Source organism: Lissotriton vulgaris, chromosome 1_1, assembly GCF_964263255.1.
Source record: "Lissotriton vulgaris chromosome 1_1, aLisVul1.2, whole genome shotgun sequence".
NCBI classification, from domain to species: Eukaryota; Metazoa; Chordata; class Amphibia; order Caudata; family Salamandridae; genus Lissotriton; species Lissotriton vulgaris.
This window is the reverse complement of record NC_141685.1, coordinates 2092103418-2092130104: the sequence shown is the minus strand read 5'-3', so window position 1 is coordinate 2092130104 and position 26687 is coordinate 2092103418. Positions and strand designations below refer to the sequence as shown.

Below are 26687 nucleotides of genomic sequence, written 5' to 3'. Positions count from 1 at the left end.
GCAGGGTGGTCCTGGGGTTCCCTGATGGCATGTTGGTCGTGGGTGGCGATTTTAATTCAGTTGTTAGTGGGGATGAAGATCGTACCCCCCTAGACTCCTCCCTACATCGCAGCTGTGGCAGGGGAAATTTTTGGACGTGCTGGGTCTAGCGGATTGTTGGAGGCAACTGCACCCTGGGCAGCTCCAGTATACCTTCTACTCGGGAGCTCATGGGAGTCTCTCGAGACTCGACTATATCCTTGTACCGGCGGTGCAGATGGTCTCTGTAAGGGAAATCAGGCATTTAGCTAGAGGGATTTCAGACCACTCCCCACTCTGGCTCACTATTGATGTACAGTTGGAGGCCGGGGGTCGGATTGCCTGGATCAACCCCTGGCACCTTCGCAACCCCAAAATTAGGATGGAGGTGGTTAAGTGTATGGATTTCTACTTTGCTGAGAATGAGGGATCGGTGTCCTCCCCTGTCTCCTTGTGGGAGGCTTATAAAACTGTGATCCGTGGTCAGACTCTATCCTTGATTGCTAGCGGGAGGAAGCGCAAGAATGCAGAAGTGGTGGGCTTGGAAAGTGAAATTACTGGGTTGGAGGAATGGATGGAGTCTGGGGCTAAATGTAAATGTAAATGTAATGTAAATGTAAATGTAAATGTACAGGAATTTATATAGCGCAAATCACCGAGCGGTTTCTAAGCGCTTGCTTAGCGAACCCGTCCTGGTATTCCCCTGTGAGATAACCCCGGCAGGGTATCCGTAAGGTGAAAGCCAGGCATCCCAACGCGAGGGGCCGTTGTGGAGATTAAGCAAGCTATTGCCCAGAGCCGCAGAGTGTGAACCCGTGAATCGAGTAGGCACCGGAGCGAGAATTGTCGAGTCCATGGACGCCTGAGGTTTTACATTCTTTGGCCCTTAAACAGTTTGAATATAGAGCGCTGGTGACTGATGCGGCCAGGGCAATGAATCGTGAGCAACAGGGGAGTTTGTATGATGTTGGTGACAAGGCGGGAAAGCTGATTGCTTGGCTAGACAAAAGAGATAGATTGAATCAGGTGGTGCCTGTTGTTGAAAGAGTGGATGGTATGCGAGTGGTGGACCCGGTTGAGATAGTTGAGGTCTTTGCCCAGCACTTTCAGAGGGTTTATGCGCCGGTTTCGGATCGGCCGTAGGAGGACTCGCACTTGTTGCTTCGGGATATCGCATTGCCTAGCCTGTCGGAATCGGACAAAGAGCTTATGGAGGCGGAATTCTCCACCGATGAAGTAGCGCTCGCTATTCGCTTACTTCGCTCCGGGAAGGCCTCAGGCCCGAATGGTATACCAGTCGAACTGTACAAGCTGTGCCCTGACGAAATGGCATCGTATCTTCGTCAGATGTTCTCGGCATCGCGAGATCTCGGGTCCCTTCCCCGGGATCAGAGATTGGCGTCCATTGTGGTCATCCATAAAGATGGCAAGCCCCGTGAACACTGTTCATCGTACCGGCCGATCTCGCTTTTGAATGTGGAACCCAAGATCCTGGCAAAGCTTTTGGCTAACCGGCTGATTACGGTGATCAATGATTTGATATACCTGGACCAATCTGGCTTCATCCCTCATCGAAACACTGCGCTCAATCTTCGCCGTCTTCATGGCGTCTTGGCAAGGGCAGGGTCCCTTGATGAGCCGGCCATCTTGGTTTCACTTGATGCCTCAATGGCCTTCGACACAGTGGAATGGCCATATCTGTGGGCGGCCCTTGCTACGTTTGGTTTTGGCCCTAAGTTCATCGGGTGGGTCAGACTTCTGTACGAGCAGCCGTTGGCTCAGGTGGTGGCCTCGGAACCCTTCGTTCTCGGTCGCGGCACGAGACAGGGATGCCCTTTGTCGCCACTCCTGTTTGCGCTTGCCCTTGAACCCCTGGCTGCGTGGCTCCGTTGGGAGCCCTCGCTCAAGGGCATTCGATGGTCCCCTGACTTCGAGGAGATCGTATATATCACTATACGCCAACGACATATTGTTGTACCTTACCTCTCCCGTAAATAGCTGGGAGTCTTATTTGATGTCTTGAGTTCCTTTGGGAAGAATTCCGGTTTGGTCATCAACTGGGCCAAGTCCTGTATTTACCAGCTCACAGAAGAATTACCTTCTCTGCCCCGCATTTGCCCGAGACCCGTTTCTAGAGTCGGCTTTAAGTACTTGGGGATCTACATTTCATTGGACCCCACAGTACGTTATGAGAGGAATTTATTACCTCCGCTTGCCCGGCTCAGGTCGGATGTTGCGGCGTGGTGTGGCTTGCCTTTGTCCCCCTTGGGAAGAGCGGCCCTATTCAAGATGATGGCTCTCACCCGATTCTTGTACGCCATCCAAAACACACTTGATCTGGTACCGGCTAGCTATTTCCGTGAAATTGAAGGCCTCCAGAGGAAGCTGGTGTGGGGCGGGCGACCTCGCATAGCATTGGCAAAATTGACTTTGCCCTGGTACGATGGTGGTACAGCGTTGCCTGATATTAAGCTTTACTACTGGGCATCTCAACTAAGCGCTGTTAACCATGCCATGTACGGTCCTGTTCTGAATCCCGCATTCGAGATGTATAGGTGGCAGCTTCCCGGTGGCGACTATAATAGAGCTCCCTATTCTAGAGCCGCCAGGAAGAACCTGACGGGCCCCACCGGGGTGGCGGTACGAGTATGGGGTAGTGCAACTGCGGCCACGGGATGGACGGACAGGCTGACTAGAGCGACCCCCCTATATGCTGCGGAGAAACTGGGTGGTCTATGCACGTCGAAAGGGTTCGATAGATGGGACCTTATTGGCATCAGTAAAGTGGGCGATCTCTGGGCCAAGAACAGAGTTAAGACTTTTGAGGAACTTAAACAGGAATACAATTTGAGTGATAGGGAATATTTCCGATATCTCCAAATCCGCCACGCACTTGACTCCAGCTGGAACTACAATCTCGGAGTCTTCTCCCCTGGAAGATAGAGTGCTTGACGGGCACGTCCCTGACAGCACTATCTCCCTCATTTATAAAAAAACTCATCAATGAACGTTCGGACCTCCTTGTACAGCTTCGGTGTGCCTGGACTGGCAATGGGCTGGAGTTGGACGATGAAGATTGGCAGGCTGCGATATCCTCCCCTAAAGAGGTCGCGATTCCAGCGCGTCTCCGTCTGGTGCAACTGAAGATTCTCCACCGTGTTTATGTCACAGGTCCATGTTTGATACATATGGGTTATTCTGCGGATGGGCTGTGTAGGCATGGTTGTGGTGTGCTTGCTACCTTCCTTCATATTATATGGGAATGTCCGGAGGTAGTGGTTTTTTGGAATCGATTGCATGCGTTGATGGGTGAAGTGACGGGTGTTGAGTTGTTGCCTGAGGCCAGGCGCTGTTTGTTGAACATTTGGGAGCCGAATGACTGCACTGTTGCCCAGACTCGATGGGTCACTTTGGGCAACATGATTGCGAAAAGAGATATTGCTCAACTGTGGGGATCTCAGAGGGCGCCATCAGTCTCAACTTGGGATGAAAACATGGATTGGTGCATGTTTAGAGAAAAAATCGTGTATGTATCCCGTTATAGGCCCAAGAAATGGGGAAGGATATGGGGGTCAATGGAATTCATACCGAGGAGAGATCTGCACTCCCCCCTTTACTGAAGCTCCCGACATTCCTCAATTCCCTTGACTTTGCGTTTCGGTTTCCTAGCTTTCAGTTATATATGATGTATTGTTTCGATGATGAGGATGATGATGATGATGATGATGAAGATGAGGCCCCCCCCTCTCCAAGATCTCTCCTCCTTCGTAGCTATGCCCATTAATCATTTGTCTCCCCCTGCCGTATGAGACAGTCACTGCATTGCATGGTACCGCCTCAACTCTTTTTTTTGTGTGTTTTAAATTTTTGTTATTTATAAAAAATATAAAATGTGAAACCTTTTACTTATCCTCTTATTGCCACAAGCTCTCCATTATATTGTGCCTTTTCGCTGCCGGGCCCTCGGGTTGTCGGTTGATGAGCTGTGTATTACTGTGCTACTGATATTACGTACAACTGACCAGCCTCCGTGGTTGTAGGTCTGTAACTGTATTCTCTTTTTACAGAATAAAGGTTTTCTCAAAAAAAAAAAAACAGTATCCTCCACCTGTACCAGATAGGCCATCACAATATATGGAGTAACAATTTAAATGAGTCAGGCCTATTGATTTTGTCAAAGGGTCATTGCAACACCATCTCAGGTAAACTCAATGACTTTGTTCACAGTCACCACATTAATGTATAAGGCAAGCCTATTGGATTTGTCAAAGGTTCACCATAATAAAAGACAATTCACATGTTTAGAACCACAGTTATGTCACCATAACACCATAACATTAACCATGTTTAAATTCAGCCAATAAAGCATTGCAATCAAAAAACATCAATAGCAATAAACTTTCAATAACTTCAATAACATTCAATAAAGCATTGATACCCAATATAACTTTTCACACATTTAGACCATATAAAATGCAGTCACAGAAATCACTCCCCAAAGGGTGCTGCACATCAAACGGTTGAGGAAAAGCTCCAGCCTTAGGAGTGCTTGAAAGAGAATACAAAAGTATGCCCAGGCCAGGTTTCCCAAGATCAGTGATATATATATACGAGTCCTTAGTCCATTAGGGCATGTCCTTCCAGCTTTCCATGGTGTTGCCGTTGTCGAAGTCCTTGCCCAGAGTCTAACCACTCCTTCTCTCCATTGTGCAAGAGTTTTTTGAATGGGTGTGGAATATTCGCAAAGCCTAGTACCCTTGACCATTCCTATGGTGCCACATCACCCCCTCCTCTCGTTTTACAACCTTCCTGCACAGCATCTTGGGACAACTTAAGATGGCACTGCCAAGAAGTCTATGCTCACAGTTCTCTGGGTGCCTCAGTTCCACCCCTAGCTAACATCACTGCCAGGGACTTCCCTAACAAAACATCAAGGGGGCCTCCTGAGTTTGCTTCAGAGGTCTAGGTTTCCACCTTTGTTCAGTGGACCTGATCTGTCCTAACCCTGGTAGAGTAGGACAGTTAATTAACAGTTGCAGATTTTCTTTCACACCCCTTGCTCCTCAGATGGTGAATGAATCACTGTTAATAATTCCTTTTGTGAGAGGTCTTCATTTACTTCTGCTGGAGAGCAGAGTAATCAACTTGGACCAGCAAGGTGACAAAGGGCCTGGACTCTAATAGTGAGCTGAGCCAGAGACGTATGGTAATTCTGGATGACCCATTAGGTGTACATGAAGGCTCTTGGGACATATATATTCAAACTTTGCACACATGTTTCACCCCAGTTTGATACCTTCCTGTAATTTGTAGCCTGAAAGGTAGCGAACCGGCACACTGAGTCCGATTTCCCCCTATGTGTATAACACAGTGTTACTGCAGATCAACAGTAAACTATAAACACTTTACCTATAGATGGCCACTAATATCAGGCCTATCTTAGGTCAACATCTAAACTTGCAGAGCACCATGCTACATGTGAATAGTTATTGGGTTGCTGAGCCTGACAGTAGTCTTACATGCTGGGTCCTTAGGCATGTGCATACATGTTCATGTGGAACCATCCAAGTGATTCTTACCTTCGCTGTGTCACAACAGCCTTGGCTTAAAAAGCAGACACTGGCAGTGAACATGAACAGTCCATTTCCCATGGATGAGACACCAGTAGTGACACTCAACCACTGTAAAAAGTCAAACACTGGGTGATCAAAAAGCAAAAAAATCCTGCCTTACTAAATGGATGGAACCCAATTGCAACAATATTGTTCATGGAGTTGGGATCCAGTGGGTGATAGATCCTCTTCAGATTCTAGAGTATTTAGGAGAGGAAATTATTAAAAGTCTTTCTTCTTCAACACTTTCAGGACAATGGGAAGCTAGTAATGGGCTCAATGGTATAAGTGGTGTTCGGGTGGCGAGCGGGGCTTTATCAACCAGTCTTTGCTAATTTGGAGATTGTTAATGACTTTTTGTCTAAGGATACAGGTTTTTCCATTGGCAGTCCCATCTTGGGATTTGCTTAAAGTGTTGCTGGGGTTATTGATGGAACCATTTGAACCTTTGGGAATGGCAAAAATTATATAGTTGCCAGTAAAGATGGCCTTTTAGTATGTTGGGAAGTTGGAGGTCACTGGTGATTTCTTATCCCTGACTTAAAATTTTACCAGGGACAGTGATATTTAAAACTTAAATCTTTAAATAAACAGCTTAGTAAAATTCATTTGTCAATAACATTATTTTACACCTGTAGAACTCTTTTTGCAAATGCCTAGATTGTTATATGGGCTGACCAAAAGTAGGAACAGCTCCTTAAATAAACCTCGGTAAAGGCAGCAGGTCTATTCTAATTGGAAATGGCTCTTAATTGTGAGTGTGTGTTTGTCTGCCGGAGTACGGATGGGCGAATGAGTCAATGGGTAGATACATGGAAATATCCATCCATGCAAGAAAACATTCTTTATACATGCACTTGGAACTCATGTATCCCTTCATCCACCCCTTGATGTATTCGTGCATTCAGTCACTGCACATCTTAAGTGCAGCACAAACTTCTCAATCAATGAAGAGACACTTTCATTTAAAAGCCAGTATTTGCAAATGCTTGTTTTGATCTGTATTGATTTCCACAAAGGTGGCATGTAGCAAAATGTCACATTATTTCTTAGTGGAATGGTATTTTGCTCACATTCTTTTTGTGTGGAAAGTGTTGTATTATAAAAGTACAAAAGCCAGTAGTTTATACATTTGTCTGAAAATAGGAACACAAAAAACAATGTTTGGTTTTGGATAACTGCAATGATGACTGGAAAAAGAAAGGAACAACCTAGCACACTACAAACAACATGCTTCATGATTCAACATAGCATCAAAATAACAAGCATTGGCAAAGCAATAGGTCTCTGCAATCCGAGAGCTATAGGCGTTGTTAATGTCTTTTAGCTATGTGTTGTGGAGTGGAGTGGATGTATATAGTGTAGAGTAGAATAATGTGGGATGGAGTAGAATTGTTTGTTCTGGAATTGTGTGATGTTAAGTGGAGTTATGTGGTGTGGAAATATATGGCATGGTGTGCTTTGGAATTATATGGCATTGACTGTAATGGAATTATGTGGAGCAGGATGGTGTGTTATGGAGTGGAATTATGGGCTCAAGAATTGGCATAGGATGTGGGTACCATAGGTCATTGGTGGCAGCAAGTATGACTCGTCAACACATATGTTTATGAATATGCAAATATTAAACAATCCTACCACTATATGCCATTGTAAACTATCATCTGCTCAGGTATTCCCTAGTGTTCCTTGGTGGAGATATAGTCTTGCAGATAAGTATATCAAGGAATATACTAACAAGTTGTACAGAAACAAACTGACAATTAGTGTATTTAAAGCCCATGTAGAGGGAACTGCTTGTGGCGGCATCTGACATCACACTTAGCCATGCACGATGACGTGTCTTAGTGAAGGATTATGGGAAATGTAGTTCCTGGACCCTCTAGGGGAGTAAGAATGAGTGTTTTCATGTGATGGAAATGACTGCTAGCAATGTAAAATGATGCAAAAAACACTACAGCAAATTGCAACATGGAGTGGGGTAAGTGCAGAAGACTGCATCTGAAAGAACGGACACATGATACGGGTACCATAGAGTTGTTGGCAGCAGGTATGACTCGTCAACACATACGAGACCTTAAAATTAGTGCGTATACCTTTAACACTTGCTTGTTTCCATACCTTGTGCATATGATCAATCATGTTAATTAGCAGGCTGCTACTCTAAATATTCAATAAATACTTTTTAAAAAAGATGACTACTACTCATAATTGGGGGGTCACAGTTTTTTTCACTTACTGTGCTGTCATTCCGGTGGGGTCTAGGGGCATGCAATTTTATTCTTGCTACCCCCAAAAGTATGTTCGAATTCTGACACCGCTGAGCAGTACAATTTTTTTGAGATGCCATGAAATATCAACAAAACATTTTTAATATCATCCCATCCACGTTTTATTATAAAAACGTCATATTTTATACTTTTACTTTTGCGATTAGTGTCAGACTTTCTAAATAAATACAATGAGATTGACAGGATTTTAGACAAGTAAGGAGCGCAAGGGGCTCAGGGGGCTACAGATTATTAAGCCTGGGCGGTGAACTTCGCTCCGTTCGCGGAGTTTACAGAGTCTTCGGCACTCTGCACTTCGCGGAGCTCATGGAGTGCAGAAAACTCCACTTCACAATGTGCAGCGGAGTGCTTTCCCCGCTCGCAAATGCGAACGGTATGTTCGTGAGCGCAAGCTGCCGCTCGGGTATAATTTCTACCCAAGCAGCAGGAATACCAGCACAAACTGCTGTTCGCACTGCACTCGGCCACTCACGTAACTTTGCAGAGTATTTTTTAACTTTGCGGAGTTCCACGGAGCAAAACTCCACAAACTATGCCCAGGCCTGCAGATTATATGGTGCGGTTGCATGTCACTATATTTAGGTCAACAATATCCATCTATTTAAACCTTGAATCTACTACAAAGAAAAGATAATCATTTATTTAGTATTCTTAACTCTACACTTATTTAGCTTGACGTGGGAGTCAATATAGTGGATGCAATATTTTTTCATGCAATATTCTGCATGTGATATTGTGACATATTATTCTCTGCAGTTGCCTGATTAAATTTGGCGGACGTGATTTTGTGGTGATGATAAGTAAAAGTAAAGGTGTCCTCGGTTTTTGTCTGTCATCCATGGCCTTATGTCCATAACACAATCACAAGATAGTGTCAGTTATGAAACTAGGTCTTAGAATATGAGGTCCGCCTGAATAACAAAATTAATTTTCTGCTAATCCATTCTCACTTTTGTAACCCACTTGAGTCATTTTCAAAGCAAACCAAATCCGAATGAGTCAGTGAGGCGTTTCTATTCAGAGATGGTTGAGCATCGGTTGCAGTGCCTCAACAGCTGAATAGAAGCACTGGCTGTCTAAAGAAGTGTTCAAACATAACCAGGACACTTTTGCGAAGCCAGCGCCAACGCTCTCACATGTCTCCAAGATGATGTGCTGATACGGCTGAAGGAAATGCCAGACTGCACTTTTTTGTCACTACTCACAGCCTTACTTGTTAGTCTCATTTCATTGGCCAAAGCTTGTAGTAAGCCTCCATAAGAATGCTCAAGCAACTCACTTAGGCCCTTCCTACGAGTGACCAGATAACTTCCAAAAAGTGTGCTAACTCCTGTTCCTGTTTACAAAGGAATTATAGATTTTCAATATTTTAATCGCACCAAGTACCAACTTAGTGTGATAAAAACCTCATCCTCCAAAAAATGTCCGTTGCTCAAGCCTTCGAATATATGAATATACATATATATCAGGGTAAAATGCCAGGTAAATAGTTTTGGTGTCAATTATTGGACACTATAAATTTATTGCAAATTGGTGCCTGCATTTGTCTAGAGGTGGTAATAACTTGTTTATTTTGCTGCGGTATAATCAGGTGAAATTGCAGCAGAATTGCGTTATTACGCGGAATTACATAAAACTTTGCATTTAGCACTATTTTCTTGCAGCAAAATGCACCCTTGGTTTCAAAACAAACCTACAAATGAATTTTGTGCTAAAATGACAGTGTTAAATGCAACAGAAAAGAAAGAGCAGTAGCCAGCAGCAACTTGAACTCTGCCCCTGTGCTCTTGGGTAGTCATTTTTGCCCCAAATTACACGAACGGGCATACTTGCGTAATTTTGGGTAATTTCTCATCACAAAAGTAAAGCAAAAAAACGAAATTATTCCGATTACTTAGGGATAATTAAAATTTCTACCTGGTTTACTTTTATAGCTAGGTAGTGTAGATATGTAAATTAGGATTAGTGCTTTGGTTCTGTGCATACTTCCAAATACGTGTTTGAGATAGGTTTTGTTGATGCTTGTCAAGAGGAAAGCTTTTATAGAAGAGAAGTCTCCAGATAAATCTACACTGTGAACGTAAAATGCATGTTTAGGAATATTGAACAGTTCCAAAAGAATCCGTTTCAACCATCTTGTTCTCATTTACATTAACCATTTAGAAGGCTAACTTTACTAGCTTTTCAAACTATACTTTCATTCTTTTTTGTTAAATCAATTACATATTTAAATGTAAAATATATTGTATTGTTAACAATGCCATGAGTATAACTACTTATAATAAAAATGTTACTTTTCCAGCATCATAATGTTCAAGTAAGTAAATTATCAGTATTGAATCTTTGCAGAAATGTTTGAAAAAACACAATTTGAGAAGAGTGAGGTACATCATCCTATCTGCAAGCAGCCAATGACAGAGAAAGTGTTTATGCAAACCACCCGTTCATGCAGTGCTTGGTTACACCTGGTTGCTGTGAAACAACGAAAACAAACATATTAAGATTAAGTCTGACATAATAGCCAGGTGAGCATCATGTCCTTGTAAATGCCATTAAGCACGCAAGCTTCCAGCGGTGCAATTATGAATCATGCATACTTACTATTCGACTGCGAGTTGCATTGTCAAAAAATGTGTCTTTGTCTTTAATGTCGAATCTATAAATGGCAAAAAAACAAAATCGAAGAATATTACACTAGTACTAACAGACCAATAATACAACAGGCATTCAACAGGTGAGTTGTATAAACTGGGTGTGCACATAGAAAGAGAAAATCCTCGTTAAATTCAACTATCAGTAGCATACTAAAACAGCTAAAAAAAGGTTGTTTTATAAATGACGATAAATGCCTATATTTATTTTGTTTTGGAGCTGTTGTTGTACCAAATGCGGTCGTATAAAACCCATGTTTCACAGTGAACTTTGAAATAAACAATATTTCACAGTTGTCTATGAAATATGCAGTTTTTCGGCAAGAGAACAGCAATTCCAAACAAATCTGTAGAACTAAACCGCCAGGGCTTCTAGGATTATGGAGGAGCAAATTATGTGGCATGAATGTCTAAATAATGCAGTACAAAAATGTATTTGACATGAATGTCTAAATAATGCAGTAAGAAATGCACATATTGTGAGACATTCTCTGGCAGTATTTTCATTCCTGTGCCCAAGAAACATTCTTAGTTAAACCTGCAAATTGTGGAAATGATGTCACAAATTATGTTGCAAATGTGTCAAATCCATAATTATGTGCTAAACGCTACAGCCATAATCTCAACCAAATTCTACAGCCTTCCCCATTGTCCACTGATACATCAACAAACTATTCACTAAAGTTACACAAAACTTTAAAATTCTAATTCCAGTCATTGCCCATTGCCAGCTACTCTTTCTCAACCCAATTACAGCAAAATAAATATGTCACACAAACAATATGTAACAGCTACCACGTGTAATATTATCCTATAATGGCATCTCATGGTTTTAGTGGCATTTAGAAATCACTCGGACTTCAGTCTAATGGTTTGTGAACCCCTGGAGAACTCTTTGATTGTAATATTTAATTATATTACATCCTTACATGTTATGTAGCCCCTCTCTCTCAAGCATTGCTGCACACGGCCGTCTGCCTTGCACAGTGGAGGTTAGCAGGAAGAAATGGCCCTAGGGCAGCTATCCCTTATTAACACAGCAGGCCCCTCTTTTTTACCACTTTATATTTATTAGGGTTCAGCTACTTCTCCCAACAGCAGTATCATGGGTGATATCACTCGCAATATCACTGATACAGTTGAAGTCATACATAAGATCATACGTAGTGAACGCATAAATGTGAGCTCTGGTTAGTTTAACTTTGGAAATTCAGTGGTTTTTGGGTTTTGTTTTGTAACCATGACCGAACTGGAACTGAATTTACAAGGTTTACTTAAAGTACATTGCGGTCTTATAACTAGAGCAAACCTTAACTCCACTGTACCATTTGTTGGGCTGAGGCTGTGTGTATCTCTCAACTTATGATACTTTTGTATCTAAAGAAGTACTGTCATCATAGGTAGACCAGGTACCAGTAAAGAAGACCCTGAAAGAGTCGTCAATTTTGCACATCGTATGTTATTTGTTGTGTGCCTCTCTTCCGTTTTTTGTATGTATCTTTGTATTGGGTATTGTGGTAGTGGACCTTCAGTCAGTCATAATAGCTTTATTACGATACAAAAACACATCTTAAAAGCTGAAGAACAAGAATAAAAAAGCTATGCTATTAAAAACAGAACACATTTTAGCAGATAATAAGTGTACCCAAATCATCTGGTTGACACCTGTTCTGTTTACATTTTTAAACACTTAGAGTGATAAAAGGGTAAGTGCGGGCGGCCTTAATCATCCCTCGCTGCCATTGCATCAATTTAAACCATTTGTTTGTTCAATGAAATTCTGTTTTTATTTGGTCATATACCACATTCACCTGCTCCTTGAAAATAACCGGCTATTTACATATTCAGCAAAGCCTTGTGCTCAACCGACAAAGCCTGCTGCTAACTTGTAACACCTAATTCTTTTTCTGTATAGCGCCTCACATCTGCTGGTTTCTGGAAGCAGTATACTAAACTGGTTCTCCTCCTTTTTCTACTCTTAGGACCCAAGCACTCTCCCCCAGGCCCTTTTTGTTCCTCAAGTAAACTCATTTTTTTGCAGAACTTCCTCAGGGATCCACCCTTAGCTCAACCATTTTTAAAACATATGTTGCCCTTCTTGCTGTCCTGATTTAGTCCTTTGGTTTTGGTCTCTATACCTACGTGGATGTTACACTCCTTATTTTGAAAAGTTGAAACAACTCCAATTCACAGACATACCTGTGCTATTTTATCATCAATGTGCTCCAGATCTTTGTGCCTAAACTCCTACAAAACAGAAGTTCTCTTCCTAGGCAACACTTAATCCTGGAGCCCTGCCTGGTGGCCCATAAAACAGGGTCCTCACTGCTTCTACTTCAATTCCCATAGACAATAAGCTATCTTCTTCAATTTGCATAAGCAAGCTGACTTCTACATGATTTCTCCTGTTGAGAAATTATTTTATTATTCTCCACCCCAATTCACACAGCTTTTTAAAGCAGGTATTAATCATTTCTTAACTGGATTATTATCATTATTTATATCTGACACTTCCAGGGTACTGGCTAGACTCCAACACATCCAAAATGCAGTGGCCAAACTGATACTTCCTCATAAATGCATGCACTTTAAATGTTAATGTTAATGTTAACATTACTTTTAAAGCTCAACATTCATCCCAACAGGGATATCATGGTGCTAAGATTGAAAGTGTGTACAATGAACTGGTGCGTGTCACTCAATAGATTTAATCTGTTTTAGGGAACAGTAGGGTTTTCAATTTCCTTCTAAAGGTGAGGTAGCAATCCGTAAGCCTTAGATCCATTGGTAGATCATTCCAGATATTTGCAGCCAGATGGGAAAAAGCACGTCCATCCATCCTAAATTTCCTTATTCGAGTGGTGGCGGCTCTTGCAGTGAATTGAGAACAGAGATTCCTGGTTGGCGCGTAAAATTGAATCCTGTTTTTTAGGATATTAGGGCCTGTCTTATGCAGTACCCTATGGGCCATGCATAACATTTTAAAGGAAGCTCTTTGCCTCATTGGGAGCCAATGCAAAACTCTCAGGCAGCTCTTGGCCGAGAAAAATTTATTTTTGTTACAGACTGCTTTTGCTGAAGCATTCTGGACAAGCTGCAGCTTTATGAACAGTTAGTCTGCCATTCCCACGAATAGTGAGTTTCCATAGTCCAGCCTGCTTAACAGCAGTGACTGAACTAGTATATTTCTACATTCCATGGGGATCCAAGGAAAGACACGTCTCAACATTTTTAACAGAGCAAAACCCTTACCACAAATTGTTATGACATGCTTTTTCATTGACAGAGTCCTGTCAATCTGCACTCCCAGGTTTCTTGCAAACTCAGTTGGATTGGGGGGTGTGCCCAGAGTTATAGGCCACCAAGTGTTATCCCATAACTGTTGGGCTCCCCCAAAAAGAAGAATTTCCGACTTGTCGGCGTTTAATTTTAAGCAATGATTGTACATCCAGTTCGCTAGTTCTGTGAGGCAGCTAAGCAGCCTGTTTTTGGTATCTTCTTCATTGTTTAGGGTGACCATTAGCTGCGTATCTTCTGTGTATGAGCAGATATTAATGCCCCATTTCCTGGCTATTGTTGCAAGGGATGATACGTATACATTGAATAGTGTTGGACTCAATGACGCCCCCTGCGGTACTCCGTACTTGATCTTCCGAGGGGTGGAAATGAAATTACCTAGACGAACAGTTTGTGATCTATCTGATAGGAAAGATTCCAACCAGCTCAGTGATTTTGCCTGTATGCCTTTTGCGGCTAGCATTTTTAGTAGTAGTTTATGGGACACGGTATCAAATGACGCCGATAAGTCCAACAATATTAGAGCGACTGTTTTACCTTGATCCACCTGTATTCTAATGTCATCTAGTATGGCCAAAAGTGTTGTTTCCGTACTGTTGTTTATCCTAAAAACCGTCTGCGATATGTCCAGCAGATTGTTGGTCTCCAAAAAGCTGGACAGCTACCTATTTACCAGTTTTTCCAAAACTTTTGATAAATAAGGCAGCTGTGAGATGGGCCGGTAATTAGCACGGTCGTTTATATCCGCACCTGCTTTCTTCAATAGAGGGGTGACAACTGCGTTTTTCCAGGTGGATGGAAATTCGGCACGGTCCAGCGATCGATTTAGTACTTGTGTTACTGCCGAACAGATTACAGGCGTGAGCTGTGAAAAGATATGATGTGGACAAGGGTCCAAAGGGGATCCCGATTTAATTTCTAACATAACTTTGTTTACTTCCTCTTCGGAAAAAGGGCCAAAGGTAGGACAGTTGACTGACAGAATGGAGTTTAAATGGTCCTCGATTTGTTCTTGGTTATTGTTGGTAAAGGAGGTATAGATTTTATCTATTTTCTCACAGAAGAACTTGCTTATTTTATTACATCCCTCTTGTGAGGGAGTCACGTTTAAAGTAAGGCTGGGAGGACTACTGAGTTCTTTAACTATTTTAAAGAGTTCTTTAGACAAATTTCTGTTTTCCCATATCCGCCGCGAAAAATATTCTTTTTTTGTTTTCCTTATGGCTGCATTATAGGCTTTCAATTCCCTTTTGTAAACTAGTCTATTGTCCGTAGCTTTACTTAGCCTCCATTTATGCTCTAATGTGGTACATTTCCTTTTGAGAGTTTTTAGGTCTGGGCCATACCATTTTTCAGACAGCGTTCGTCTGGGTTTATGGTTGGAGCAAAGTGTTGAGCAATGTTCAAGTGCCTTCCCAATGCCTTTATACAAGAAATGTAGTTCCTGCTCACTAGAGGATCCCGGGCCATTATTGTAGTGAAATGCTGTTGGAATTTCTCCACGGAGAAATTCTTCCAGCTTCTAGCTTTAGCTGAAGTCTGGGCAGTTGGTCTTGAGTTCTTCATGGGTACACAATGGTATTTATGATATTAGTAAAAATGAGATCCAACATGTTTCCTGCTCTGTGAGTAGATTGCTCAACTTTCTGTGATAGTTGAACAATGTCCATGTCCTCGGTCACCTGTTTAGTAAGTGGATTATTACTCAAGTCGAAGTGAATATTAAAATCACCTAACACGAGAAAGATTTTGTGTTTGAGACAGCCCGGAAGAATTTGAGAAAGGAGCTGAGTACTGAATTCCGCCGTACAGCCCGGGGGGTTATAAATGACAGCGCCCCCCAACACTGCCTGGGTATTTAGGAACACAGAGAAGCTAAAAACTTCATGTCTACCTATTGATGTGGGTACTTCCTCCTGGATACAGGTAAAGGTTTCTTTTAATAATAGGGCCACTCCTCCTCCCCTCTCCCCTACTACTCTTTGCATCTGAAACAAAGCAATGTATGGACATGCTGTAGTCTACCTAGACTTCAGCAAACCTGCTCACTCTCTTCAATTTAGTATGCTCAATTTCTCTGTGTTTGAAAATTTAAACAAGCATGCTCTAGTCAAGTCAAGTTAAGTCAAGTTAAAATTTGTATAGCGCACTACTCACCCAGAGGGTCTCAAGGCGCTTGAGGGAGGGGGGTGGGGTGCGTTCCTTATCGAATATCCAAGTTTTGAGTTGTTTTCTGAAGGAGAGGTGGTTCTGTGTAAGGCGGAGGTGGGTGGGGAGAGAATTCCAGGTCTTGGCCGCTAAGTAGGAGAAGGATCTTCCCCCCATGGTGGAACTTTGGATGCATGGAATTGCGGCGAGGGCTTGATTGGACGATCGTAGTTGGCGGGTGGGGGTGTAAAAGGTCAGGCGTGTGTTGAGGTATTTGGGTCCTAGGTCGTAGAGGACTTTGTGTGCGTGGGTGAGGAGACGGAACGTTATTCTCTTGTTGACAGGGAGCCAGTGGAGGTCTCTCAGGTGACTGGAAATGTGAGCTTGACGGGGAATGTCAAGGATGAGTCTGGCTGAGGCGTTCTGGATGCGTTGGAGTTTTTTCTGTAATTTGGCTGTGGTTCCGGCGTAAAGGGTGTTTCCGTAGTCCAGTCGGCTTGTGACCAGTGCATGGGTGACCGACTTTCTTGTTTCGGTGGGGATCCAGCGGAAGATTTTTTTGAGCATACGTAGGATGTTGAAGCGTGATGATGAGATGGCGTTGACTTGTCTGGTCATCAAGAGGGAGGAGTCCAGGATGAAGCCCAGGTTACGTGCGTGGTCCGTTGGTTTGGGTTCGTTGCCCTAGGCCGGTGGCCACCAAGAGTCGTCCCAAGCGGAGGGGGATGATCCTAAAATGAGGACTTCCGTTTTGTCCGAGTTCAGTTTTAAACGGCTGTTCTTCATCCATTCGGCTACTTCTTTCATCCCTTCGTGTAGGTTGGTTTTGGCGGTGTTTGGGTCTTTGGTGAGGGAGAGGATTAGCTGGGTGTCATCTGCGTAGGAGATGATGTTGAGGTTGTGTTGGCGCGCAATGGATGCTAGGGGACTCAAATATACGTTGAAGAGGGTGGGACTGAGTGATGATCCTTGTGGTACGCCGCAAATGACTTCAGTGGCTTCCGATTTGAAAGGGGGGATGCGGACTCTCTGGGTTCTTCCGGCGAGGAACAAGATGATTCAGTCCAATGCTTTTCCTTGTATTCCGACGTTGCTGAGGCGTTGTATAAGGGTGCTATGACAGACTGTGTGGGAAGCAGCCTCCTCAGCCTGCAGAGACCCTCAATCAACTACAATTTCACCCTCTCACGGGTTATACCCTGAGACTGACCTATACGCTAATGGTCTGTATCCAAAGACTGAAAACTTGCTTAAATTCCAGGACATCCATAGTGGACACACAACCCACATCAATGGTAACATACTCTGTGCCATGTAGGGGGCCAGCCCGGTCAACGTTTTTCTTCCACAACAAGTAAGTATGGGCGGAAAATCCGTTCCGCTCGCGGATTTTGCGGATTTTCGGTAAATTCGCAATCCGCGAGATTCGCGAATTTCCCGCAAAATCCGCAAATCCGCGAGCAGCGGATTTTATGGTTTGCTCGCACTGTTCGCGTGAGTTCGCGGCTTCCCAGTTCAACTTCGCGCCCCGCGAATAAGCGCTAAATTGCAGAAATACGAACTTAGCAAAACTGAAACTACTTACCAGGTTCAAAAGTTCAAGCTCATCATTAGTTGCCATTTCCTGTAGTGCTTCCTGAGGGGCCCCTCCAGAGTTCAGTTGCCTACTTGCAACTATTATGTGACCCTGCTCTGACCCTCAGAATAGTTACACAAAGGTCCTGAATTACAGCTAAGGCAGACAAGCAGGAGCCAGGCTGGAAGTTCAAATCCAGTGACACATTAATCAGCCCCTAATTCATTATTGTCAGTTGGGGCAGGGCAGGTGTTGTAACTAATTTTGCAACAATGAAAGCACTTAGCAAGTGCAAAAGATCACTAATCAGGAAGCACTAAGGAAGCAGGTGCCTGCTAAAAAAATATTCTGTGACACATTAATCAGCCCTAAATTAATTCAGGTCACTTGAGGCAGGGAAGGTGTGCTTTGCTTTGCCACAATAATGTACACTGGACAACCAGAGGGTGCTGTGATGAAACAGAGGGTGGCATGGGTGGGCCAGAGGGTGGCATGAGTAGTCAGAGAGTGGCAGTGGTGACAGAGAGTGGCAGTGATGAAGAAGAGTGTCCCAAACAGGCTGGACACGTGGAAACAACAAGTTCGCAAAACTTGTGACCCGACAGGTAAGTTCGCGTTTGCGAAATTGTACAAAACCCTCGCAAACTGGCAGAAACCCGCGCGAACACAAAAAAAAATAAGAGAAGCTTAACAAAGCGCTCTTCAATGCAAGGAAGGTTCTGCGCTGCCAGACTCTATGATGAGGTCTTGAACCCATGAGGCCCTAAGGGGTATGCCTAAAAGTGCAGCATCTGTGACATCTTAACACTGTCAGAAATTGTGTCAGCATCTCATGGTCGCCTGATGAATCTACGGGTGACCACACATTACCTGTAATATCACCTGACGTCAAGGCATTTAGAAAAGGTTGGTAGTTCATCAAGGTTACCTTACTACAACCAGCAAACATCTGTTGGATCACCGCTGCAAAATTGGGATGAGCTCTTCACTTTCTTTAAATGATTGGTTTGTGTTTGGATCCAAGGAAGAATCTAGCCCTAATTAAATGTGTGTAGAGGTCAGGTGCAAACCCTGAGGGGCATCACAAAAAATAATATCGCCCGTTTCTCCGAGAGTGCAATGTTCCTTAAATTTGGGTAAAGCCCCAGAACTGTAGAAACAAAGGGAGAGACAGGAGGATTGAGAAACACTCTCTTATTCCCCGGTTTAAGGCTATACAACAACAGAAGAGAGGTTACATGTGTCTCAGAAGCCACAGAGACGGAGCCATGTAAAGAAAATGACAGCCAGCCCAATTTGGGAGGATAGGAAAGCCCTCACACACCGACCTAGTCAGTGTCATGCTTCATCATAGGGCCCCACCTCGGAGGTCGAGTCCCTCCTTGGTGTGCTACCTAAGCCTGGGCGTAGTTCGCGTAGCCGCACTCCGCGAGCTACGCGAAGATGCACTTGCACTCCGCGAACTACGCATAGCTCCGCGAGCATGTGTAGTAGCTTGCTTGACCCGTTTGCAAGCCATTTTTCGTCTTCGGGAGCGCCGTGGAACTCTGGAACCTGCTCGACACCACATCTCCAGACGTCGCCTTCCTCACGGAAACATGGACGAACGCCTCCTCAGCGCCCGACATCGCCGTCGCCATCCCGGACGGATACAAGATCACCCGGAGAGACCGCGTCAACGAGACAGGAGGAGGCATCGCCATCGTCCACAAAAACACCATCCGCATCACGACCAACTCAGACGACACCCTCACAGCCGCTTAACATCTTCACTTCCAGATACACACCGACCCCAAGACCACACTCAGAGGCACCCTCATCTACAGACCCCCAGGACCTCGCACACAATTCAGCGAAGACATCGCAGACTTCATCAGCCCGCACGCCCTCGCCTCCGCTGACTACATCCTCCTAGGGGACCTCAACTTCCACTTGGAGAACAATAACGACAACACCACCACCACCCTGCTGGACAACCTCGCCAACCTCGGACTTATGCAACTGGTGAACACCCCCACCCACTACGCCGGACACACGCTTGACCCAGTCTTCTCCTCCAGCAAGTACATCTCCTTCAGCCACTCCACCGGGCTCCACTGGACAGACCACAGCTGCGTCCACTTCAGCTTCAGAAAGACCACGACTCACCACCACCCGCAACAGGTTCCCCGCAGGAACTGGAACAAGATCACCACCGACCAGCTCACCACTTCACTGAGCCAGAACCCGCCCGCCAGCTCAACGGACCCCAACCAAGCAGCCAACAACCTCACACAGTGGATCACCAATTGCGCTCGCCCAACCAGCCTCGACCACTCGCAGTCCGGCTTCCGCACCAACCACAGCACCGAGACCGCCCTCATCGCAGCCACTGACGACATCCGAGCCCTGCTCGACAACTGGGAAACAGCGGCCCTCATCCTCCTGGACCTCTCCGCAGCATTCGATACGGTCTGCCACCGCACCCTAGTGCAGCGCCTCAGCAACATCGGAATCCAAGAGAAGGCACTGGAGTGGATCATCTCGTTCCTCACCGGAAGAACCCAGAGAGTCCGCCTCCCCCCGTACAGATCCAAGGCCACCAAAGTCATATGCGGCGTACCACAAGGATCATCACTCAGCCCCACCCTCTTCAACGTCTACATGAGCCCCCTCGCAGCCATCGTATGCCAACACAACCTCAACATCATCTCCTACGCCGACGACACCCAGCTGATCCTCTCCCTCACCAACGACCCAGGAACCGCCAGAACCAACCTACACGAAGGGATGAAAGACGTAGTCGAGTGGATGAGGAACAGCCGCCTGAAACTGAACTCAGACAAGACGGAAGTCCTCATCCTTGGATCATCACCCTCCGCCTGGGACGACTCCTAGTGGCCCCCTGCCCTGGGCAGCGCACCCAAACCAACGGACCACGCACGCAACCTGGGCTTCATCCTGGACTCCTCCCTCACGATGACCAGACAAGTCAACGCCGTCTCATCATCATGCTTCAACATCCTACGCATGCTCCGAAAGATCTTCCCATGGCTCGCCACCGAAACCAGGAAGACGGTCACACAGGCACTCTTCACCAGCCGACTGGACTACGGAAACACCCTCTATACCGGAACCACAGCCAAACTCCAGAAAAGACTCTAACACATCCAGAACGCCTCCGCACGACTCATGATGTGTTGAATCATCATCATACCTCGTCGGTGAAGCATTTGTGTTTACCACAGGTTCAGTTAAATGTGGACAGAAACAGCATTGTTCATACCTTCGGGTGAAGTGTCATCATGCCTCGTAGGAGAAGCAATTATAGGACTGTGTTCCAAGGAATATCGTCGTTCAATCCTACCACATTTGTACCAAGACGGTAAATCCATCGCTGTTCCTTTTCAAACAGCCTGTTCGTGATATTGTTTGTGCCAGTGACTGTTTCTATGACCGTCCATCTCATATCATTAGTCGTATGGTTATTGGAAAGGAAGTGTCTGCTTAGCTTTGTGGTTGCTTTTTTGCACCTGATATTACTACGGTGCTCACAGATGCGCTGTTTGATTTTGCGAGTGGTCATGCCTATATATCTGAGGGCACAGGGGCATGTGATTAAGTACACAACGTTCATTGAATTACAGTTTGTGTGTGAAACCTGTCTCCATACATTCCCTACTTCCAGATTACGAGTTTTAGATGTCTCTGTCAGATGGCATACACTACAATCTGTGCAGGGGTAATGTCCTGTAACTGGAGGTAAGCCCCAAGCCTCTGTGATTGAAGGTTCTTCTTGGAGGTTTTTTTTCTTTGGGACGAGTATGGAACTGTGCTATAGGGATCTATCAATAAAGTATTTTTTGAGATACCCGTTAGACACTTTTACTTTATCTTTTTCACTGCACGCCTTATCATACAACCTGCTCCGCAGTCTCCTGGCGTCGTAGCACACCAAGGAGGTTCTCGACCTCCGAGGTGGGGCCCTATGATGAAGCATGACACTGACTAGGTCGGTGTGTGAGGGCTTTCCTATCCTCCCAAATTGGGCTGGCTGTCATTTTCTTTACATGGCTCCGTCTCTGTGGCTTCTGAGACACATGTAACCTCTCTTCTGTTGTTGTATAGCCTTAAAGCCCCAGAACATTAGTAGTAAAAGGCTCTCATTAATACAGTTAGAGACCATTAATTAAATACTGAAAAGTTTCCACAGGAAATACGAAATAGTGCGCCCACAATATTATTCGATACTTTCACCACAACCGACCCCCTAAACCCACCACAAAATATTTCTATGGCACGAAGTACATTAATTAAGAGTGCCATAAGAATATTCCCTTTTGTGATAAAGCAGACATATTTGCAGCCACATGCTGAGAAACATTGTAAGAGCGAAAGACATGCACATGTAATACTGCTACATGTTAAGACCACTGGGGTGAATGGTGAAGGGCTATGGGATTGCGCACAACAGCTGTCAGCTGTTAAGAAGTGTCCTATTCTTATCAGTTCTCAAGGATTCCTCATCGTAAATGTAAATTCATATGCCAAGAAAGGAAGTGAATTAAGATAATCTATACAAAGGAAGATAAGGGCATGGAGTTTGTAAAACAGCATCACAAAGCACATAATACTCAGTTTGGTTGAACCATATTACTGTGGACATACTTACAAGTGCATTTTGTCCCTGGAAAAAGGATAAGATAACGATTTCATTTTTTTGTTGTCGATGAGCTGTGGCACCTTGGGCTGTAAAGGTTTGGATATTTTATGCCATACTGCATGCAGCTTCACAAAAATACCTCCATCCTGTTTTAATTCGTATAGCTGAAAGACAAACAAGCACATAATTCATTTCGATTTTCCTAAGGCCAACAGATGTTCAACAAACATTTTTTTTTTTACTGACATTTTATACTTGTATAATCTGTATCATAAAGGACAAAAACCTGAACACGGTTATTTCATTTTGGCTAGATACATACACATTTTCAGAGTGTTCAAAAAAGGACAAAAAAGTGCAATCTGCATTGGAAAAATACAGGCCATCTTTTAAGGTATCTGCAACTTAAATGGCATGATTGATGAGTGTTAATGGTATGACGTAAGAGTGAAAATTCGCCATGGTAATCCCCAAAAGATGAATTTGCACTCATAAAAACGATTTCCTCATATTTAGATTACTGCTTTGTGATGTAATATTAGCTGTAAGGAAATCTGATCCCAGAGGAGAGGACTTAGGGGTATATTCACAAGAAGGTGTGATATCTACTGCAAAAGTAGCGTAACGCAACTTTCAACATCGCAGCCCATCAAGGGAAAATAACCCTGTGGCAACGTGGAATTCAAAACACAGCGGTAGCATACGATAGACACCAGAAAACGCGGCAAATGTCCACGCCGCAAAAATGCAATACGTGAATGCAAAAAAACATGCAATGAGGCCAACCGCGGTACAAGAAATAGGGAAAACCGGCCACAGGTCTGCAAATCCCACGTGTCTGGCGGGACAATGCACCATAAAAACCCCGGGAAAAACACACTAGAGACAAGCCAAAGCATGTAGCAACAGGGATGCAGCCTGACCCAGCGCAGAGCCCAACTCGAACCCCACAATCCCCACAGACTACCAGCAAGGAACAACGGGGTTGGGGAAGGCCAAGGAGAAGAGGGAGAGGAAGACGGGGTGCAGACCGTAGGAAAACAAGACCAGCGTCACGGAGGTGACAGAACACTACCAGCAAATGACCCACAAGCAGAGGAATCCAGCACCCCCTAAACAGACACAATGTACACCGACATACAGTTTGCATGCAAACTAGTACAGTGCACCAACATATATGCCAACACAAAGGCAACACCCACCTCCCCTTCACATCACAGAGGGGCACACAACACCTGCAGCAGAGCACATAATACAACGCATCAGTGATGCCAGAGAGGACCACCACAGCTTTGACACCGACGCCCAACAACAGCCCATGGACATCCCACACAACCCCTAACCAGGACCCGGACAGCCAAGAGACCCAGAGGAGAACACCAAGCCTGCAACAGACCACACATCCAGAAGCACCTGCAGGCACAGCTGGCTCACGACCCTTCACCCACCCACACATGGCACCCCAATGGCATGTGTGAGCACGCCAAAAGGAGGTTGCCCAACAGGTGTCGGAGGGGATGGAACCCGTGGAATGCGAACCAGGACACATACTTAGGGGTCTCTCACCCTACAGGGCCCATCCACACCCCACTAAGGAGACCCACGTTGCCATAGAGACACATGCAGATGCACATGCACAGCACAGAACCACGCCCAGTGGCACACAATTAGCAGTCCACATACCCATGTTGGCTGTGCGTACGATGTCCGTGGCCTCTCTCCTCAATAATGGAGTGGGTGACAACAAAGTTACATGTCCTGGCCCCAAACCGCTGCCTCTTGTGACATGTCTGCATCCGTGGTACACCGCACAAGGTAAAGTCGTAGGGCCTAGGGACCCTATGCATACTACAAGACGATAGGGACACACACTGAGATCATGTTGAATTGTCTACAGGCATATGCGTCGGGCCCCTTTATTGGCAGGGCCACATGTACAGTGATGCCTGTGCTGGATGTGTTTGGGGTGAGTGTAAGGCATTCCTCACAGAATGTCTGGTGTTGGCAACCACTTGGACATTGGACACCAGTGCAACGCAATCAGAAAACACATGCAATACAGAGTCAACTGATGAGCAACATGGGGTCATCCGGATAAAGTCCAGAGGACAGCCAACATGCAAACAGAATGGTCCATGAGTCGCAGTGCACTGGGCTGTGGACACTGGAGATGAGTGCGCTCATGTGCAGAAAAAGTCTCGGATTGTGTCCCTACAATATATTCCTGATAAGGATGCAGTGGGGGGTGTCAGACCTGCATCATCTTCACCATCAATGTCTCAGGGCCCCCACACTGTTAGAGGTGACATACCTGCGCAACCTCTAAACAGCACAAAACACAATCAGTTACAGACAATGGCCTTTAGTGCACCGAGTCACTGTCACCTGTAGTGCTGAGCAGGGTAACAGGCCGATGATGGCAGCCTTGACAGGCCTGAGCAACCACGAAGTCTGTCAGGACCGCAGATTCAACTCTGGCAGATGGCGTCTGGAGGTGATCCTTGCGGTGGTGGCATGTGCCTCCTGCGGTGATGCATTGTCTGACCCGGGCTGGACTCTTCTTGGTGTGTGAGCCCTGGTGGGACGCATGTGGGCCCAAAGGCTGTGTACAGCACAAGGCCACAGAGTCATGGCGTTAATGAACCCAAGGCCCACGCCTCAGGGCCCAGCCTATGTCTCCGGAGAAGGGGGTCCCAGACTTGACCAGCACAGAGTTAGTGGCCCCGGATCAACTGCGGCTGGCACAGGCACCCAGCCACGGGATAGTGACTTGTGGTGCAGTCAGATGGGCCATGCGACCTGAGCAGGTTACGATCATTGTCCGAGGTGTATGTTTCAGAGTGTTTTGGGGGACAGTGGAAGTTGTCCTACAAGTCAAGACGCCGAAAGGTTTGATTTTATCCGTAAGCAGCAAATGGAGTGGAATGCGACAGCCCGTTGCCACCACCAATTCCGTATCAGCTACATGGGGGTGAAAACTGCCCCCTAGTCCATTGGCTCAGACCCCACCACTGTTCGTCCAGAGAGTGTCCATGAATGTCAGAGAACCAAATTAGTGGCACCAGGGCTGAGTGGGGATGCAGACTGCGATGATGCCGGTACACTGATAAGGACTCCACCATTGCTAAATCATGACTCTGTAACTTTCTGGACCGCAGTGTAGGCTGTAGGCAGTGGTCAGCAGTGGCCCACAGCCACGTGTCTTTGCCTCATGATGCACAGTGCTAGTGACTCCAGGGCAGTTGTTGGTAATGTACAAACACCTCCGCAACGATGATCCTTTTCTCTCCACCAAGATGCAAGGCGACATCCTCTTAGGCCTCCCCTTGCGTGCAATGCTGTGTAATCAGCCTTAGCACACTCGAAGTCCAGTTCCAAATCTGTGCCTAGTCGAGCACAGCCTAGGCAGGGAGCAGTGTAGGCCGGAGGCAGCAGAAAGCATGGACCCTTCACTGAGTGTCGCCGGCATAGGTTGGTGGCCCCACCTGCTTGCATAGTTCAGGTTCAGTGGCACCATGTGTTTGGTCACCTCTGTTAGTGTGACCCGCCTTTCGTCTGGACTGAGCCGCATCTTCCTCTAATTCCTCTCCCTGCGTCCACTGGTGTGGACCCAGCCAATCATGATTCGCGACTAGGTGCTGGATGTGAACCTACTGGTCCGCAGGGTTGTCCTGGCCCCTCATCCATGGCTCGCTGTGTGGCGTTAGACAAGTATGTGGCAGCACGACTCGCCGGATGGCGGTGAACAGGGTTTGTGGCAGCACTGCTCGCCGGATGGCATTGGACAGGGTTTGTGGCAGCACGGCTCACCGGGTGGCGTTGGACAGGGTTTGTGGCAGCAGGGCTTGCTGGATGGCAGTGGATGGGGTTTGGGGCAGGTTGAGTCACAAGAAGCGCATATGGCACTATGCCTCACTGATCAGAGGAAGTCTTGGGCTTGGAGCTTACACTGGCACGTGGTGGGCCCTCCATGACACATGCCGGTGTCGGATGCTGATCAGTGTGACCTGGCTGCGTAGGGTTGGGCCTGATGTGTTAGTGGTCGAGCGGGCAGAATCTGAGGCCACTCTGCTTATGAGGATGACGTTGGCTTTGTGGCGGGGTGGGAGGCAAAGCCCTGGTAGAGACGTTGGGCTTTCCGGAAGAGGACAACGCCCAAGGCTACATGCTTTTTATTCACACCCCTATGCTGGCCTGGTGTAGGCCGGCCCATCCCCCTCTGCTCACGCTTACAGGTAGGGCGTAACAGGCAACATTTCTGCTAGGACCCCCGCTGACTGGGGTGACATGGTTGCATCCACTGTCCGCTACACTCCAGTCACCAGAGGTGTATCTCACCGTAGATATGGGTGTGTTCTGTATACTGTAGTTGGTTCAGTATTTCACCGCCACTTTTAGCATTGTGTACTCTCACAATCATGTTTTGACTGCATCCTCACACATGCCTGGTTG

General features: G+C 45.7%; 1 protein-coding gene across 1 annotated transcript in view; it reads right to left on the bottom strand.

Annotated features, from left to right (window-relative positions):
- Positions 1 to 26687, bottom strand: part of ANO2 (anoctamin 2) — a 1660301-nt gene that overhangs the window by 972686 nt on the left and 660928 nt on the right. Inside the window, exons 5-6 of the mRNA XM_086939055.1 lie at positions 22245 to 22399; positions 10523 to 10577 (exon numbers count right to left, since the gene is read on the bottom strand). Coding sequence (XP_086795181.1) covers positions 10523 to 10577; positions 22245 to 22399 — 210 coding nt within the window. The remainder of the gene's footprint in view (positions 1 to 10522; positions 10578 to 22244; positions 22400 to 26687) is intronic.